The sequence below is a fragment of the Artibeus jamaicensis genome, unplaced genomic scaffold (genome assembly GCF_021234435.1).
Source record: "Artibeus jamaicensis isolate MK-2021 breed Jamaican fruit bat unplaced genomic scaffold, CSHL_Jam_final scaffold_1019, whole genome shotgun sequence".
Lineage (NCBI taxonomy): Eukaryota > Metazoa > Chordata > Mammalia > Chiroptera > Phyllostomidae > Artibeus > Artibeus jamaicensis.
Window position 1 is genome coordinate 11,702,154 of NW_026522025.1, and position 19,289 is coordinate 11,721,442.

A 19,289-nucleotide genomic window follows, 5' to 3' on the forward strand; every position below is an offset into this window, starting at 1 on the left:
TGGTAAGGTTAGTGTAGGTGTAATAATTTATATTTTTAATTTGAATATTTCACCTAAAATGTCACATGGTGTGCTTGAGTATGATATTGTTATGTTATAGAATTACATGCTTAGGATTTTGTAATACAAGATTTTGTAATAAAAAAGCAGTGTTATTTATGCCAGACCCCTATATATATGTTTTATATATGTATATATTAATTATATGCATATAGATAGATATATAAAATAACTGCTTGAGGCCTGGTTGCTGTGGCACAGTGGATTTGAGTGAGAGACTGGGAACCAAAGGGTCACCAGTTCAATTCCCAGTCAGGGCACATGTATGGGTTCTGGGCCAGGTCCCCAGTAGGAGGCACATGAGAGGCAACCACACATTGATGTTTTTCTCCTCTCTCTCCTTCCCTTTACCTCTCTATAAAAATAAATAAAATCTTATAAATAAATAAATAAATAAATAAAATGGCTGCTTGATGTAAGTAAAGGCTCTCTGAGGCATACGGTCTTTAATTCCTCAAGTCAGAGTAGTCATCATGATATTCCTCAAGTCACGCTTGGTTGCACAGGTGGTTACATGGCACAGGTAGTCCACGGGGCTGAACAAACAAGTAAAATGAACTGGGAAGGATAAGGGAATTGAGGTTTGATTATAATGGGGATAATTATAATGATTGATCATGTAATTTCAGCTGGCTAAATTGGAAGAAATGAGAGTAAGGTGGGTAAGAAACAGGATAAAGGTCATATGATCAAGTGCTTGGAGGATACTAAGTAGAGAAACTGTTGGAATTGGGGCACTAAAGAGAAAACTAGGAGCAAATGGTTAGAGAACAAAATGCATGAAACTGAGATTATGAGGGTAAGTTATTGGTAATGACAAGATCTAGGTTATGACCATGGCTCAGGAAAGGTGAAAGACAAAATCATTAAAGAAGGGTTACTTAAGTTTCTAGGCCAATAAAATCAGACTAAATAAAAAAGCAGTTATAAATAAACTTGCATATTCCTTTCAATTTTCTAATAAAATTAAATTATATACTATTATCATTAGGGATTGCAACTAAATGATACTCCAAAATAAAAACAGCAAAAATTTTGCAACTAATAGAAAACATGAAAACCATTTAAATAAAACCTGACTCATACATGGCTGTGTTTGTCATTAAAAAATTTCTTATGATAATTTCACAAGTTGATATGTATCATTATACATCATAAAAAGTAAGTTAATGTTATATTCTGCTTAATAAACTACTTGAAAAAAGGAAACAATCATTCCAATATACGTAATGATTGAACAAATCAGACCTTTGTTCTAAATCTTGATGTTGGAATTTATCAAATACACCATGTAAAAGAAAACTGTAGAACCATGCTAAATAAGGCACAATGCAAATTTATAAAAATCCAGACATTTAAAAAGTAGAACCTTGAAGAAAATGGTATCTTTGATTTATAGAAAAATTTCTTATAATTCACAAGTCAGGTGTATTCTAGTAAATAACTGTGTTTTACAATATATAAATAATGCTAAGTAGTACCTCAATTACAATGAGATATGATAAAAAGAAAGACAAAGATAAAAAAAAAACTTGAGTTCTTTTCCTAAACATGAAAATATATGTGGGGTAAGGCTACGAAATATTTTTTTGATCTGTGAGAAATTACTTAAAAATTGCTTAAGAATTATTTTAAAATGAGCAATCCTTAATTCATTGAATCCTTAATTCAATGAATCCTTAATTCATTAAAAGCTTCTGAAAATGTAAAATTTCTATAACTATATGAATAAATGTAAGTGGCTCTGATGTCTTTAATCAATGTTCAAGTATTTCACCAAACAAACCCAGATCTTTAAAAAACTATTCTACTGCAGTTCAGGTTAAGTGTTGAACATAGACCCTAGAACACATTTAGTAATTCTTCCTCCCATTCTTATTACCAGGCTACAATGACAAAGTAAAGTTGACTATGATTCTATAACAATATCTCCCTTCTTCCCAATAGCAAATGTATTTACATTTAAAATGGTTTGGTCACAATACAACATGACGTGATTTCTTGTCCTCAGTCTTACTTTTCTTTTGTTCACCTTGTTTAAACTGAGTAATTTTTCAGTTTTCCATATAGAAAGGAAATAACTATTTGTTCCTTAAGTATATTTCTTGGATAATAAAGATTACTGCTTTAAATAAAGTATAGCTAGATCTTAGACTAGCTGGTATCTCCCTTATTATCTGGGATAATCATTAACCATCATTAAACAAATTATTCTAATTCTGGTGCATCTTACATAGAGTTTTTCATAAGAACTGTAACCTGATCACCAATCAAGGCTAATCGCTGTCCTTGATATTTTTTTGGAGGACACCTTTTGCATTGTGATGCAATGTGTGAGGAACAGTGATGACAGGTTCCTTCTCCACAGCAGTCACATGGGTCTGTTTTATTGCTACAGAAAATCATTTTCACACGATGAGCATCAGACAGACAAATGCGAGCAGCGTGTGACTAGTCCTCCTGGACAAATTCTAGAGTTCAGCAGATTCTCCTGAGCAGAGTGCAAATATGAAACACATAGTGTTTACTAATACAATAGAAATGTACAATTTCTTCTTGATTACTAACTCAAGTACATTAAAAAATTAAGAGTAAATGAAAAGACTTGGACATTTCTCATTTGTTCATGAACTGAAAATCAAATTTATAAATACCCATCTTCTGTTTACCTTACTGCCAATGATTGACCGTACTTCATCATCTGGTGACGTGGGGGTCCCAGATATATCTGGGTTACTATTACTAAGACTCCGCGAACGATTTAAATTAAGGCTTGCAGGTCTCACGGCAGATCTAGCCATTGTGGCATAATGCACTGATCCTCCTAAACCTCCAGGACCTAGAGTTGTATATAAAACAGCACATAATTAAACAAAGAAAATTAGTCAGGAAAGAACCCGAAAATAATCTTTGCCACTTCACAAAATTTCACAAAGACCATGAATCGTTTTTGTTTTTAAATAAAAAATACTATAAATAAGAAAAACACTCAAGACCTACTGATAGATACACAAAGATATTCTATTTAACAGCAGTTGGCAAAACCTTATGAATTTTAAGTACAATTCTCTTCAATGTTTCTATGATTATAGACTGCATGTGCAATAAAAACCAAAAGCAACAGAAATCACTCACATACATTATCTGTACTTAGATACAGGTGTATGCAGGACCCGAAATGCCCCAGCTTATATTTCTTCTTTTCTCCCTACCCCTCCTTGCTTTGTCCATTGATACAATCACTGGAGGAACAGCCAGCCGCTTTACTGTCGACATCTCTTGAATGAGATTATGCTTTATTTCTCTATATTCATCAGTGGCAATTTGAACTTTAATAAAATGGTACGTTTATGACATACATATAAAACCCTAGCCCTGACTGGTGTAGCTCAGTGGATTGAAGGCTGGCCTGTGAACCAAAGGGCTGCAAGTTTGTTTCCCAGTCAGGGCACACGCCTGGGTTGTGGGCCAGGTACCCAGTTGGGGGCGTGTAAGAGGCAACCACACATTGATGTTTCTCTCCTTCTCTTTCTCTCTCCCTTCCCCTCTCTAAAAATAAATAAATAAAATCTTTTAAAAATACAGAAAATAAAGATAATTCTCCTACAATCTCACTTTATATAAAAAAGCAAAGAAACACCTTTCATCCAAAATCAAGCCTGACACCACAATTCAACCATGTTCTATGAACATAAAAATACCCAGTGACTGTATCCATAATTTATCTCCATTTTTCTTAAAGAAATCTTTCTGAATATCATATTTGCAAATGACATATATCTGTCAACTAATTATAAGTCAGGTCAGCATATAAAAAAAAGATGTTTTGCACAATCTGTGGTATTCTAACAGTGAATGAAAGAGTACACAGAGGAGTACTATATATAATCTACAATCATTTACATACTCAGAGTCTCAAGTATTATAACTTTAAAAATTAAGATAGAAAATTATAAACCAGAATATAAGTCTATTACAACTGTTTCTGTAATTAAGAAAGACAATGACCTAAAACACAGAGTCAGATTACTGTTATGCTTAGTTTTCATAATGAATGCCATAATTATTTATCACCATTATTAATGTTCACCTTGCTGGTTGCTGGAAAGGGCACTTAGCATAATCGGTAGTGATGAATGACGTTTCACACAGACAACTAGGTGAGCAGGTAGAAAGGTATGTATAACATAATCATTAACTAACTGAACAACTAGAGTTCTTCAAACTAAGACATCCACCGCCTCCACCACCACCACCAATATGTAAAAAATAAGTAATCACTTAGGGCTCCAATATTCAGAAAGTTGATATTATTTTACTAACAATGGAGAAATCAGAACTTTTCTAAAGAATAACCTTTTCTAGTATCATAGGTTTCATAGGGTCACCAGGTAACTACCGAACTACCATATTTCTTCTTGAATGTCCAACAGCAAGCACTCCAATGACCAATACAACACTCTCTCCTTCGTAACAGGGAACAATGAAATGTTTTCAGGGATGCAAGATGTTGTTTTCAAGGCTCCTTTCCAAAAATTAATTCAACCACAAATAAACTCATATTAAAGGAGGCTGTGTAACCTATTTATCTTTTTAACTCCAGCACCTAGTATAGTCCATGGTACTTAGCATGCATTCAATAAATGTTTGCTGTTCATAGTAAAAACAAGAAATACCTGGTGATGGTGAATTAGGGTAAGTATTTGGTAAACGAAAAACATAATAGATGTATGATGCAAGAAGACCATTCCTGCCATGCTGGTCATGATTTCCTTCCAGATTTTTGTGAAGCCGATTTATAATTGATGCCATCGCTTCAAAAGATGCTTGACCTAGATTAACTTTTTAAGAAACATAAAAATATTTTTGCATTAACTTTTTTAGACTGTAAGCTCCAAACAAATCAAGGTTTTATCATCTCTATATGCATTACATAGTGATTATACACAGTAATTGTATATGATTATAAATAGTAATTGTATAAAGATATTTGATATTGATTTGTTAAATTTATTTTTCAACTATGTTGACATACAATGTTACATTAGTTTTAGGGGTACTAGATAGTGATTAAACAATCTGATGTTCATTTTAATTACCTTATATTAGATGAATCAAAATTACAAAATTATCATATTTTTATAAATATGAAAAACTCATTTTACTAATTTAACAAGAAAATTGTATGGGTTTGTTTAGTCAAAAAACAAAACATCATTTCACAGGTATCTATAATTTTGTAAAACAATACAAAGCTCATAGAAAAAAGAAATCTATCTTAGATATCGCTTCTGAAAAGTAAATTCTCATTTTAAAGATAATGCTGAAAACCTACATAGCACATAACAAGCATGTAACTTTTGTTTAAAAATCAAAATGATGAACAATAAGTGGTTATTAAAAATACCAATTTAAGATAATAAGAAAATAGACTAGTGAATAAGCAATTTCATTGAAATGACCAAATATGTAAAAGGATTAGAAGTAGAAAAGACTAGAAAGGCCAGTTGATGTAAAACTGTAGAGCATTTTAAATGTCAGGCTAAGAAATACCTACCCATTCATTCAAGTCAATATATAACAAGAGTTTTGTTAAAACTGGGAATTCCGGTAGCACCCTGAATAAATGGGTAAACCAAACAGCCATTTTGAGCAATGCAGTCTCATATTCTATGATTTACTTAAGATGGGAAATTATGAACTGACAGTGAGGCCAATTAAGTTTCCTAAAAGTAGATAATCAGGTAAAGTGGTCATTTTAGAAAGATTTATCTATATGTATACTGAACTACAAGAGAAAGCAGACAGAGAAGCCTAAGTGGGGTTGAGCAATCCTGCTTGTGCTCCTGGTTAATTCCTTTTCCTCACAGTAGTTATTCCAAACCATCAAGATTCTCTTCAAAACTCAGGTCCACCTTATTCTCTTTTCACCAATCTTGCTCTTTAGTTCTCAGAAGAAATGTATAAAGCAGAAAAGGCCACAGGTTTTTCCTACAAATTTATCAGAATCAAAGCATTTTTACTTCCTTTCCAAAGGAAGCAGTTTTCCTCTCCCACATAAGAATGATCTAGCCATCTTCACTTTTGTCCTACAGGCTTGTTTCATTAATAAGACTCTCTGGCACTCCTGTATCTTAATTTTCTTCCCCTTCCCCATAACTATTTCTCCAAAGCATTTAAACATGCTCAAATCTCTCCATTCTTACACCCTAATCAACCTTGCTTCCTCTTCTAAATAAATACCTTCAAAGGGCAGTATATGCTTTTTGTATTCCTTTCATCACCTACTGTTTACTACTTTATTCTTTGCAATCTGGTTTCTACTTTCACTATTTGACTAAAACTATTCTTGTTAATTTAACCAGTGTATACTTCTTAAGTATAGATAGTACAGTGAATTTCAACCAGTGTGCCCCCCAACTTTTAAAATATATTTTGATTATGCTATTACAGTTGTCCCATTTTCCCCCTTTTGTTCCCCTCTGCCCTGCACACCCCCTCCCACTCACATCCCCCCACCCCTTTAGTTCATGTCCATGGGTCACACATGTAAGTTCCTTGGCTTCTACATTTCCTATACTATTCTTACCCTCTCCCTGTCTATTTTCTACCTACCATTTATGCTACTTACTCTCTGTACCTTTTGCCCCTCTCCCCTTCCCACTCCCTGCTGATAACTCTCCATTTCTGTGGTTCTGTTCCTGTTCTAGCTGTTTGTCTAGTTTGTTTTTGTTTTTGTTTTTGTTTTTGTTTTAGGTGTGGTTGTTAATAACTGTGAGTTTGTTCTCATTTTACTGTTCATATTTTTTATCTTCTTTTTCTTAGTAAGTCCCTTTAACATTTCATATAATAAGGGCTTGGTGAAGATAACTCCTTTAACTTGATCTTATCTGGAAAGCACTTCATCTGCCCTTCCATTCTAAATGAAAGCTTTGCTAGATTAGAGTAACCTTGGATGTAGGTCCTTGCCTTTCATGACTTGGAATATATCTTTCCAGCCCCTTCTTGCCAATAAGGTCTCTTTTGAGAAATCAGCTGATAGCCTTATGGGAACTCCTTCGTAACTGTCTCTTTTTCTCTTGCAGCTTTTAAGATTCTCTCCTTCATTTTAATCTTCACTAATGTAATTATGATGTGCCTTGGTGTGTTCCTCCTTGGGTTCACCTTCTTTGGGACTTCCTAGAAGTCTATTTCCTTTGCCAGATTGGGGAAGTTCTCCTTTATTGTTTTTTTCAAATAAGTTTTCGATTTGCTGCTCTTCCTCTTCTCCTTCTGGCACCCCTATAATTCAGATGTTGGAACGTTTAAAGATGTCCTGGAGGTTCCTTAGCTTCTCATTTTTTTGAATTCTTCTTTCTTCATTCTTTTCTGGTTGAATTTTTCTTTCTTCCTTCTGGTCCACATCATTAATTTGAGTCCCAGTTTCCTTCCTGTCGCTGTTGGTTACCTTTACATTTTCCTTTATTTCACTTAGCATAGCCTTCATTTCTTCATCTAATTTATGGCCATATTCAATCAATTCTGTGAGCACCCTGACTACCTGTGCTTTGAACTGTGCATCTGATAGGTTGGCTCTCTCTTCATTGCTTAGCTGTATTTTTCCTGGAGCGTTGATCTGTTCTTTCATTTGGGCCATATTTTTTGTCTTGGCGTGCCTATTACATAGTAAGGGGTGGAGCCTTAGGTGTTCACCAAGGCACGATAACCAAGGGGAAGGGTCTGAGAGAGACCAATGGCACTTGCTCTGCTCTCTGCTGGCTTTCAGTCACTTCCCTTACTTCTTCTAACAATGAAACTGGGCCCTTCTGGTGCTGATTCCCGGGTGTGTGGGCTTGTGTACATTCCAGGACCCTGTGGGTCTCTCCAAAGTACTTTCCCATGAGGCTGGGAATTCCTTCGCTGCTGCCTCAACCCCCATTAATGTTTTCAATCAGAGGCTTTGAGGCTTCATTTCCTGTGCTGGAACTCTAGGTTGTGTCATCTGCCTCACTCCCCAGTTGTTCCTCCTGGTTTATTTGCATGCAAATGTGGGACCACCTTCCCCACCAGCCACCGCCTTGCCTGCCCAAGTCCTCCAGCAGCCACCTTGCCAAGGGTCCTCTCTGCACTGGCCACCCGTCTCCACCCCTCCTACTGGTCTGGATGAATGTTTCTTCTTTAACTCCTTGGTTGTCAGTCTTCCATACAGTTTAATTTTCTGTCAGTTCTGGTTGTTTTTTGTTTTTAAATTGTTTTTGTCCTTCTTTTGGTTGTAAGAGGAGGCACAGTGTGCCTACCTACTCCTCCATCTTGGCTGGAAGTCTGCTTTTTGTTTTTTCCCCAAGAATTTTTAAAACATGCAATACCTGAACATTTACTCAGGGGCACTGAATTCTTTTCCCTTAGGAAAAAAAAAGACAACAGCCAATACAGCAACAGCAATAGCCATCTGGTGTGAATGAATCAATATTACACCTTCTTTTTTTTTGGTAACATAGGCAAAAATATATTTACTTTTGTGTGTCCAGAATTTTAATACTTAGTTTATGTGTGCCATGAGATTAAAAGGGTTGAAAAATCATTGCTACAATAGATAAGAGCGGGACTTTGAAGTCAGCTGCTTGCATTTGAATCCTTAGGGAACTGTTTAAAAGTATTATGCTCACCACTTTACTCATTCATGAAATGGTACCTAATAATATCTATACACAGACTTGTGAGGATTTCATACATTACTATAAATAAAGCACATAGCACTATTCCTAGTACAGAGTAAGTGCTATGCAAATATTCTTTACCATTGTTATTATAGATTATAACCTATAACCTACAGATTCTACAGCAGTGTTAACATTTTTTTCCTTAAAATCTCCTAAGACTACCGTAAAAGTACTCCACAATACCACTTAATCCTACCTACCTCTCCAACCTACCGTCACCTTTCATCAGGACCTCATAGGGTTTCTATGAAATATTACAAGACTCCATTTTGTTTCCCTGACTCCAGATTTTCTCACTTTTAACCCATTTATATGCAACACAGTCATCTTTATGATAGCCAAAGTGGGTCATGTTACTTCCCTAATTAAGACCAGACCCTTTAAAGGCTATTGATTCTTTATGGAATCATAGTTCCAATTATCTGAAATATCAAAGAAGACCTTACTTCATCATCCCCACCACCTATCATCTCTAATCACCAACCTTCCAATTTCTAATACCTATAATTCCCCCAGCACTTCCACGGTCGTCTGCGTACTGTGCACATGCTGTGCCTCTCCCTGGACTAGCTGTTTACTTGTCAGGCTGCTACTCACCTTTAAATGCTCTACCCAAGAATTGCTTCTACTTGCAAGTCTCCCCTAAAAACATCCCAAGGCACTGAATACTCCTTTCCCACTTAACACAGAAGTTCTGTAACAAGTTAGCTGAAATTTCTTATAAGCTCAACTACTTTACAAGATTTAGGTGGAAGACGTTAGCAAAAGTAGAGGAACAAATATTGGAAAAAAGGTGGAAAACAAAAATACCTCTCCGTCTAGAACATAAAAGAGAAAAAGAACATAGAGATTTTGAGTTAACAAAAGAAAGAATAGCGGTATGAAATAGAGAATACCAGGTCAGTGAAAATGTAAAGCAGGTGTATTACATGTCACATAAATGCAGAGTGATTTATGTTTGCCTGTTTCCCTAACTCGTCTGTGAGATCCTTAAAATCAGGAGCCATGCCTTGGACATGCCTATGAGTGTACGTGCTTAAAAAATACTTGGTGAGTAAATACATTTATTTCCATAATTTGAGTAGAAGTCTATATGAAATATTTTATAAAAAACAAAATAAAGTTACAATATTTCTGGCATTAGCAACAAGTAAATAACCCACCCCCACCACCAAAAACAAATGCAGTCCTTATAGAGAGCAAACACGAATCATAGTTCTATTTCAGCAAAAGTTAGAAATACCAAGTTATAAATTTTATGATTCCCCAAACATAAGTAGATTACCTATTTGGCCAGCAATGACAGGAGGTCTAACAACTAAGAGTATCAGTTTATCAAGCAGAAGATGAAGAAATCGGACCACTGGTTCCAACTGAGATGAATTCAATGCTGAAATACTGCTCTTCAATTCATTTTCTAAGTTATTTTCCATGATCCGCATGTCACCAATTCGGACTGGAAACATGTGTTCATCCAGAGCATTGACCAGAGCAAAAAACTTGTCAAGATAAGGATCCTAAAACAAAGAATAAGCAAAAGCACCACACAATTATAACTCTGTACATTCCCCAAACTATGAACCACTAATAAAACATCTCATATTAATTAATAGTACAAAAAAGTAGACATCAGTATGTATAAGCATTGTTTCCAAACTAAACACTATATCTACAGGGTGGGGCACAAGTAGGTTTACAACTGTTCATTTAAAAAATAATACAATAATTAATAAGTAATAATATAAGAATAAACTCTGTGTTTCACAAACTCACAACTGTAAACCTATTTTTGCCCCATCCTGTACTTTCATTTATTATGGTAAAGTAGCCACTTCAAATACTACTGATCATTCAAGAAATCTACTGATATTAATTAAGACTTTTTCCCACTATGAGTCTGCCTCATTGTTTTAAACTCACTGTTGTGATAGGTTGTTAGTAACCTACCTGTGCCCATCTATTCATTTATTGCCTCTCAGCTCCATTCACACCCACCAACGCCGGCGCATTTGTAATACTGGGGCTGGACTCTTCAAACTGCATTCTGCCCTTGTCAGGCAGCCTGTGGTTAGGCTCTGTCAACAGAGGTATGGGAAGCAGTCTACCTTGGCTGACGAGTTAGCAGGGACCTTTCCTCTCCCTGTTATTTTTTCTTTTTTTTAAAAGATTTTATTTATCCATTTTTAGAGAGGGGAAGGGAGGGAGAAAGAGAGAGAAAGAAACACTAACGTGTGGTTGCCTCTCACATGGGCCCCACCAGGGACCCGACCCACAACCCAGGCATGTGTCCCGACTGGGAATCGAACCAGCGACTCCCTAGCCCCCAGTTCGCACTCAATCCACTGAGCTACACCAGCCAGGGCCCTTGTGTTTTTTCTGACGGTGACTAGGAGATGTGAATGTTATGGCTCAGAGGTGAGGGACTTGGGCAGCAGCACTGACCACAGCACGGGTGGCTGCTGTAGGTCCCCATCAGGGGCCGTCCACCACATTTCTTCAATACCACAGCATGGCAGGCAGTGTGCTCCTATAGAAGCAGTCTGATACAGGGGTCTGATTCTCCGCCTCCGGGATCCTCCTCTAGGTTCCTAAATTGCTTCCTTATCATTTTCTGCAATTGCTATCTCTGTTACAATCATAGAATTCTCTTCCCCCACATAGTAGTGAACCACCTTTAACCTAGCTAACAATGATTTATTATAGATAAATGTTCTCCATTCAAATTACTGGCAGTTTCTACCACCTGACTAAATCCTGACTATTATTTAACCTCCTCTACACTAACAGAACCAGTCTTATTAAAAGCAGTAAGTGCCCAGTCCCAGGATACATGCTTATTCTCCCAGCCTCCATTATACCTAGAGAACCATGTGCTATAGTTCTAACCAGTGAGAGGTGAGCAAAAGCCTGTTGGCACTCTGGGAAGACTTTCACTTAGTGAACAATAAAAATACACTTTAAGAAAAGGTAGTAATGCTGAACAGCATCATATTTATAATTCTAATATTGTTCTAATTTGTTTTAAATATGTAAAAAATAATACTATGGAGTTCTAACTATATATCCAATAATTTCAAAGATCTATAAGAAAGGTATAAAACACCATAAAAAACATTTGTTGTCTTTAATTAATCCTTTAAAAAGATTATAATAAATGAGGACATTGTTTTATGCAGTTACAAAAGTTATAAACTTGTGAATATTAGTCACCAGGACTGCGAAGACCAGGGTGCTACACTGTAGACTTCCGCTTTCTTCTTTCCCCACGTTCCATAGCGTCTACACCACCTACACAACATATTTTGCCCCAAATCCTTCTTTGTCACATAAAGACAACACATGTATGTGCCTCCATAAAAACAAAGTTAGGAGTAAAAACTGATTATACTACCAACTCTAAAGAGAGAATAAAATAAAAAAATAAAGCCTGAAAAAAATATATTTGTATATTTAAGAAGACATATAATGTGATACTAAAAGTACTTCTGTTAAGGGAAAGAGTATGTTTCAACTGTATAGTATAATGTCAGTATTATTATCAGAAGCTTAAGGACTACAGGAAACACAGGACACATTCAGTAACAGGAGAGGAAAAACTCCACTGGAGCCATTCTTTAACTGGGATCTTCTCTGTACTGCTAAAAAAAAAAACTCCTTTCTTGTTACTGTTTTAAAACATAATATAGAAGTGCTTGGTCTTATTTTTCCCTCTCACTGTGCAGAAAAGAGCTAACATAGGAAGAAAGCTTAATGTGAAAGTCTTGCTCACAAGGGGAGCCCTTGGCTGGCACCTGGGAACTGGGATTTCAGGAGAGTTCCAACTGATAGGGATGCCTAAACTGTGCTAACAATAAGGTTTATGCTGAACACCTTCTTCTCTTCTGGAAATCAAGAATTTCAGTATGTGTTAGGCAGAGGGTGCCTATCCGACAAGTCCATAGTAAAAACCCAACGGAACTGAGTAATACGCTTCTCTGACAGACATCAACTTGACCTATGTGATTCCACTAGGAAATGACTCTTGGAAGCTTGCATCTTGTTCCCTCTGGACTTGACTTCTTTTATCTTAGCCAGTTTTGCTGTATGTACTTCACTAAAATAAATCATAGCTGTGAACATGACTACATGCTGAGTCCTGTGAGTTCTGCTTTAAAAAAATCACTAAATTTAAAGGGGCCTTGGGAACCCCTGCAAAACAGCTTTCTCCCTTTCAAGTTGGAGAACCCCTGAATTTTGTTTTAAAAACTTGTCTCTTCCCACTCCACCTTTTCTCCCAGGAAATCATGTTCACCAGTATAGTTTTAACTACCACATTTATTGTGTTAGCCCAATCTTAAACACCAAACTAATTACATCTGCCTACAGGACACCTTTATCTGACATGCACAGACATGTTAAACTCAACAGGCTTAAAAATAAACTCATTATGGCTCGACAATTGCTCTCCTTTAGTAATTGCTCCCAAATTTACTTCTCTCACATTTCCTATTTAGGTTAGAAATCACCGTCTACCTGAACTCTAAACTCTAAAGCATTCAAGCTCCTTCATAATCTGCTACCGACCTGGTCTTCTCACCTATCATGATTTCCCATGCACTTTAATTTCCATTCACACCAGATTACTTGCTTGTCCTTAAACAGATTACCATCTCTTTGCACTAGCTTTTTTATTATGTGAGTTGACCACCTTCTCTCTCCGTATGGTAAGAGCCTACTTATCAATGCAACACCTCAGTTCCCAGCTAAACAAATGACTCTCTCCTCTGACCTTGATTTAGTTCATTCATACGTCTAACAGATTACTAATTTCATTGTACTGCAATCATTTTTACATTTCCCCCTATTGTAAGGTCCTTGAAGGGAACTCTCGTTCCTTGACAGATAACAACCACCCTGACCTCATGAAGCTTAGAATCTGATGGGAGAACCAAAAAATAAACGTGCATACACACACACACACACACACACACGTGTATGTATATGTACACACACAGAGACACACAGAAAGGGTGAGAGGAAGTGGGAGAGTGCATTAGAGCAAAAGGCAGTAGTAAGTGCAGGATAAGAATACAGAGTAACGGGGCTGCTGTTTTCAAAAGAGTCACCAGAGAAGGCCTTTCTGAGATGAGGAGAAGCCTTAATGAAGAGAGGTGAAATGAATGTCGGGAAAAAAAGCATTCCAGCAGAAGAGAGTAAAGTCTTTCTTGGCATATTCAAGAAATACAGTGAAGAATGTGGAGTAAATGACCCCTAAGAACTCGTTCCAATTGAAATATCTGAGTTTATGAGAAATAAAATATGTTGGATGATCCTTTTTGAACTCTAAAGTACTGCTATGTACCAGAAACTCAGGGGCAAAAATTACTTAATTGTTCAAAATGATGTCAATAATATTTTGAAAAGTGAAATATTTCCTTTTGTTGACATAAACAATTTGGTGATAAAAAGTAACTTCTGAATCTATACATTTTTAACTGTCTTATACTCCCATAAGTCTTACAGCAGATAACAAAACTGACTGAAGTACGACAATATGTTCAATTCATTCAAGTGAAATTTGATTAAAAATTATTAAAACTCACTTACTTGTGTATGGACAGATGAAACAGCAACAACTTCAACATTAAAAACACCTTTGTGATTATCTACCCATTTCATGCCAGGTAGAGGAACCTATGAGATAAAAAATACAATGATTACAGCTACTTAAGTTGATAGTGAACTCTGAAAAGCAATTTAAAAATTATAATTTCTCAATGAGAAAAAATACTGTGAAATATATTTTTATGCATTGTAATATAAAACTTATGTTTTATTCTTATTACAAAATCAGTGTTTCCTACAAAAGAATTAAAAGGCTCAAAGAGTAAAGAGCAAAAAATATACACTCAAAATTCTATCTTCCCAGAGACATATCCTTTTATGTCACTCCAAATCTTCCTCTATGCAAACACATGTTTATTCACACTGTTACATAGGTGATATCAAAGATATTATTTTTCTACCTGTTATTCACATATTACATTGTGAATCTCTTTTCATGTCCATAATATCATTTTTAATAGTCTATAATATTCTGTTTTCCTTATTTAAAACACTCCTGTTGTGTTTTAAAGGGGCTTTAAAATACTCACAAGCCTAGGAAGTTTGTTTTAAAGATGAGAGAACATTTTTTTGGTTAGGAATTAATTAAAATTATGTAATAAACTCTTATTTTTAAAAGAGAGTATATCAGTTCTCTCTATTGGCTGCTAAGTACTGCTAAAAACCCTGAACATGGAAGATAAAATAAACATAAAGACTCAAAGGTGCCCAGAAGAATGCAGGCGGGCTAGGAACTTCAGGGTGGGAGGCACTATAAGGCAGTATTTCCTGGGTTTTGTTTTTGCCTCATATATCCTGGACTAGGTGCTAGAGCCAGAAATGCCATAGGAGCTGACCAAAAAAAATGCTCCAAGAGAAGCTGCTCTCGTTAGTCAAAACAGTAATTGCCCTATTTGATTAAAAACAAACTGCAGTTCCACCCCATCTCCGTAGGCTGTGGGGAACCTGGACCTCCACCCTCAGCTGGCTGTAAAGAGGTGCTGGATTCCCCCCACCCCCACCAGCATGGCATGGTATCAGAGAAGAGAGGGGTGGGGCAGCTAATCCCAGCCCAGCGGTACCCCCACCAACTGTGGTGTCAGTGAAAAAGGAAAGTAGTGACAAGGAGCTCCCGCCCCTCACAGCCAGGGAGGTGTCAGCAGAGGCCTAGAAGAGAGCCTGAGACCCCACCTCCGTCCAGTAATAAGCCCCCACCCCAATCCATTGCAAAGGAATGTGGACCTTTACCTGGCAACAGTCTCCACTCCCACAGCTAAAACACGGACATCAATAAGATCTAGAGTCATAACATCCAAAATGTTCACGATATAATTTAAATCACACATCATACCAAAAACCAGAAAAATTTCAAATGAGAAAAGACAATAGACCCAATGCTGAGATGACACAGATGTTGGATACATGTGAGACGTGACAGAATTTGAAAGCGGTCATCATTTTTAAAAAAATATTCAGTGAGCAATTATGAATATCTGTGGAACAAATGACAAAAATAGAAAGTCTCAGCAAATAAAACTAAAAAAATTTAAAAGGGCTTTTCTTTTTCATGGTTTCATATTTTTATGTGTAGAAAAGAAAAGCAAATAAAGTTAGTTTCCTGTTAAATAACATAAATAGGTAGAAAATGCAATGTCTCTACTGAAGCAAATAATACAGGTTTAGAAACATTTGGGGGAAAAAAGAGTCAGTGAATTGAAACTACTCAAAGCAAGAAATAGTGCTCTTTGAACCCAAAATACTGTTTTCAACTATAAAAAAATAGGATACATGAGTAAAATGTGAACACATACTTCTTTAAACATAGCGGTTCTCAAAGTCTGAACTAAGGATCAGCAACATAAACATCATGGGCACATGTTAGAAATGTAAATGCTTGACCCCCAACCCAGATCTACTGCATCAGAAAGTGGGGGTAGGAGGGAGTGAGGCTCAACAACTGGTGTTACAGCAAAACTCCCCAGGTGATTTGATGCTTGCTAAAGTAAGAACTGCTGTCCCAAAGCATTCTAACAAGCAGTGTGGTAAAAGGAATGGCATAATAGTACGAACACTACTTTAATACTTTGTAGGTGCCTGGCATCATTCTAAATGTTCTGCATACCATTAAATCATTCAACCATCAACATAATGCTTTATTATACACATTAATTATTCTCCTCAATTTACAGATGAGAAAATTCAGGCACAAAGAGTGTCTTAGTCAGCCTGGGCTGCTATTATAAAAAACCATACTCTGGGTGGCTGAAACAACAGAAACTTATTTTCTCACAATCTGGAGACTGAAAGTCCAAGATCAAGGCACCAACATGGTCAGTGTCTGGTGAGAACCTCTCCCTAGCTTGCAGATGGCCAATTTCTCACTTTGTCCTCATAAGAAAAAAAGCAAGATCCTTGGTGTCTCTTTTTGTATCTATCTAATTCTACCATGAAACCCCACCCTCATGACCTCATGTAAGCTTGGTTCCCTCACAAAATCCAGGTCTCCAAATACTATCACATGTTAGGGTTAGGGCTTAAGCACACAAATCTGGGGGTGGGGGACACAATCAATAGCTGAGCGAATACAAAACTTAGCCAAGGTTGCACAAGTGGAAGTGGTGGAGCCAAGAGTAAAACCCTGGAAATTATACTATATTGCCTTTCAAAGTATATGAAGTTAAAAACAACAAAACCTCCCACAACCCCACTCCCCTTCGAGAACTAACTTTGCTAAATTTGATGTATATTTTCCAAACTACTTCCTATACAATTGCTGACATATACCTGTATACTAAGTTATATTGTTTATTTTCATGTTTTATTATAAATATCCTACTGGGATATTTAAATTTGTATCATTCTTCTTACTACTGTACCATTCCTTGTATGGATGTAGAGAAATTTAATTAAACATTAAACCCTTGGTCAATACCCAGGTAATTTCTATGTTTTATCTTTTGCTAATACTAACAGCTTACCAACCATGTAGCAGGGACACAGAAAAGCAAGTAAATAAATAATTTCAGATAGTGGTAAGTATTAAACAAATAAAACTGGATTAGAATGATGGAGTATATCAGCAGTGTGGAGTAGGGAAGGGCTGAAAATTCATGAAGTGAGGAAAGACTTTTCTGAGGAGATGCTCTTTGATATACAATTCAGATAAGGAGAAGAAGCCAGCCCTGTGAGGAATAGGGAGGGAAACCCGATGATTCAAAGGCCTAGAGGCAGAAAAAACTTTGGAAGAGGCTCTGAGTACAGAGATGAGGCTGCAGTTATGGTGAAAGATGGTGCTGGAGAGGTGGACCAGCCCTCAGATCATTCAGAGATCTGCAACTCACAGGGAAAAATCTAATTACGTTTTAAGAACAACAAAGGACCAGAGGAATTTGATCTCTGAATATACATCAGAGGAATATTTTATTTTGATCACACACACAAAACCCCCCACTAAATCTTCGTGATACAATCCTGAATGGAAAAAACAAGACCTTGAAGATTACATAAAGAATAACAACTTTTTGTTAAATTCATAAAATAAGCAAAGTAAAAAAATGTATTCTTTGGTCATACATATATCTCAGTTAAAAAGTTGTTTTATGAGACCAGTTTTTAAAACAATGTGAATATACTTAACACCACAGAACTGCATACTTTAAAATGGTAAGTTTTATGTTATGTATATTTATCCCAAATTTAAAAAAAAACTAGTTTTTTATAGTTAGAGAGGAAAAGTATGGAATGAGGAGGAACAAATAAATGATGTAAGTTTCTGACACTGTTCTACCTGTTGGACTACATGGTGGATACATGAGTGTTTACTATATTATTAAGTAAAAACAAGTTAAAAAGTGTAATTGTCCACATATAAATGTAATCACTGTTAAGTTTATAAATATCCTATTTGCTGATCTTTGTATATCTATGCACTATATCTGTAGGATAAATACTTAGAAATATAATTCATGAGATAAAGGGTGTGTATAATTTTTCACTGAGACATTTCAGGCACGAACAATCAAACAAAACTATTTTCAGGTCCAAGTGACTATAATAAGTGCTGAATACCATAATCCTACAGGAGAAAATGCTGGTGACAGACTACCATGCTGCTCTATACATCAATATTCCACGAATTTTATAAGCACTGATCTGCTTCCTAGAGCCCAATAAGCACTGATACTGAAAAGCTGATGGCATTGAACTGAGGTAAATTCACCCAAATACCATCACTCTGTTGAGGTATATTGGTGGCCAAGTTCTTTCTCTCACTTACCATAAGATTCCAAAAGTTGTTTAACAAGGACAAATCTGACTTTGGCCATTTTATGCTTGAGGTATCTGTGGAACAGCACCGGGCATTTTAATTTACCAAGTAACTGGCAAAAAGTGGATGAGCAGAGATACAGATTTAGGATTCATCAACTGACAGAAGGAATGAAGGTCTTGATTTTGTACAAGCTACACACTGCACCGTGTCGGGTGCACTGTTCACGTGAACTGCAGCCAGTGCTTTGCCTAACAGGAGTGCTTACATGAAGTTCACACATTATCAGAAGGTCTCTCTGACCTTCTGAATCAAACAAAGCTCAACCTCAGCCAGGAAAGTAAATACAAAATTGCATTAAGCAATGACCCGTAAAGTTGAACGTTTGAATACTTACCTCTTATATATTTTAAATTAAGCACCAAAAGTAACAGTATTTACTATTCTTTAAGTAACAATAAAGTTAAGAATGCATACTGTTCTTTTAATGTAATAATTAAAATATATAGAATTTTAGGTACTTAACCAGGTGGTTTATCTCACGTACCAATCGGCCACATCATTTGCCTATAGTCAAATCCAAATCATCACCACATTCTTTATATTTCAGCATTCACAAAATAGCCAATAAGAAACCACCAGCATCCCTTTAGAAAGCTAACCTTGCATCTGCATTTGCA

At 36.2% G+C, this 19,289-nt stretch overlaps 1 protein-coding gene across 5 annotated transcripts in view; it reads right to left on the minus strand.

Annotated features, from left to right (window-relative positions):
* Positions 1 to 19,289, minus strand: part of DOCK7 (dedicator of cytokinesis 7) — a 211,462-nt gene that overhangs the window by 73,454 nt on the left and 118,719 nt on the right. For all 5 annotated transcript variants that reach the window (XM_037136230.2, XM_053655506.1, XM_037136231.2 and 2 more), the window contains exons 19-22: positions 14,346 to 14,432; positions 10,045 to 10,276; positions 4,737 to 4,901; positions 2,730 to 2,899 (exon numbers count right to left, since the gene is read on the minus strand). In XM_037136230.2, coding sequence (XP_036992125.2) covers positions 2,730 to 2,899; positions 4,737 to 4,901; positions 10,045 to 10,276; positions 14,346 to 14,432 — 654 coding nt within the window. The remainder of the gene's footprint in view (positions 1 to 2,729; positions 2,900 to 4,736; positions 4,902 to 10,044; positions 10,277 to 14,345; positions 14,433 to 19,289) is intronic.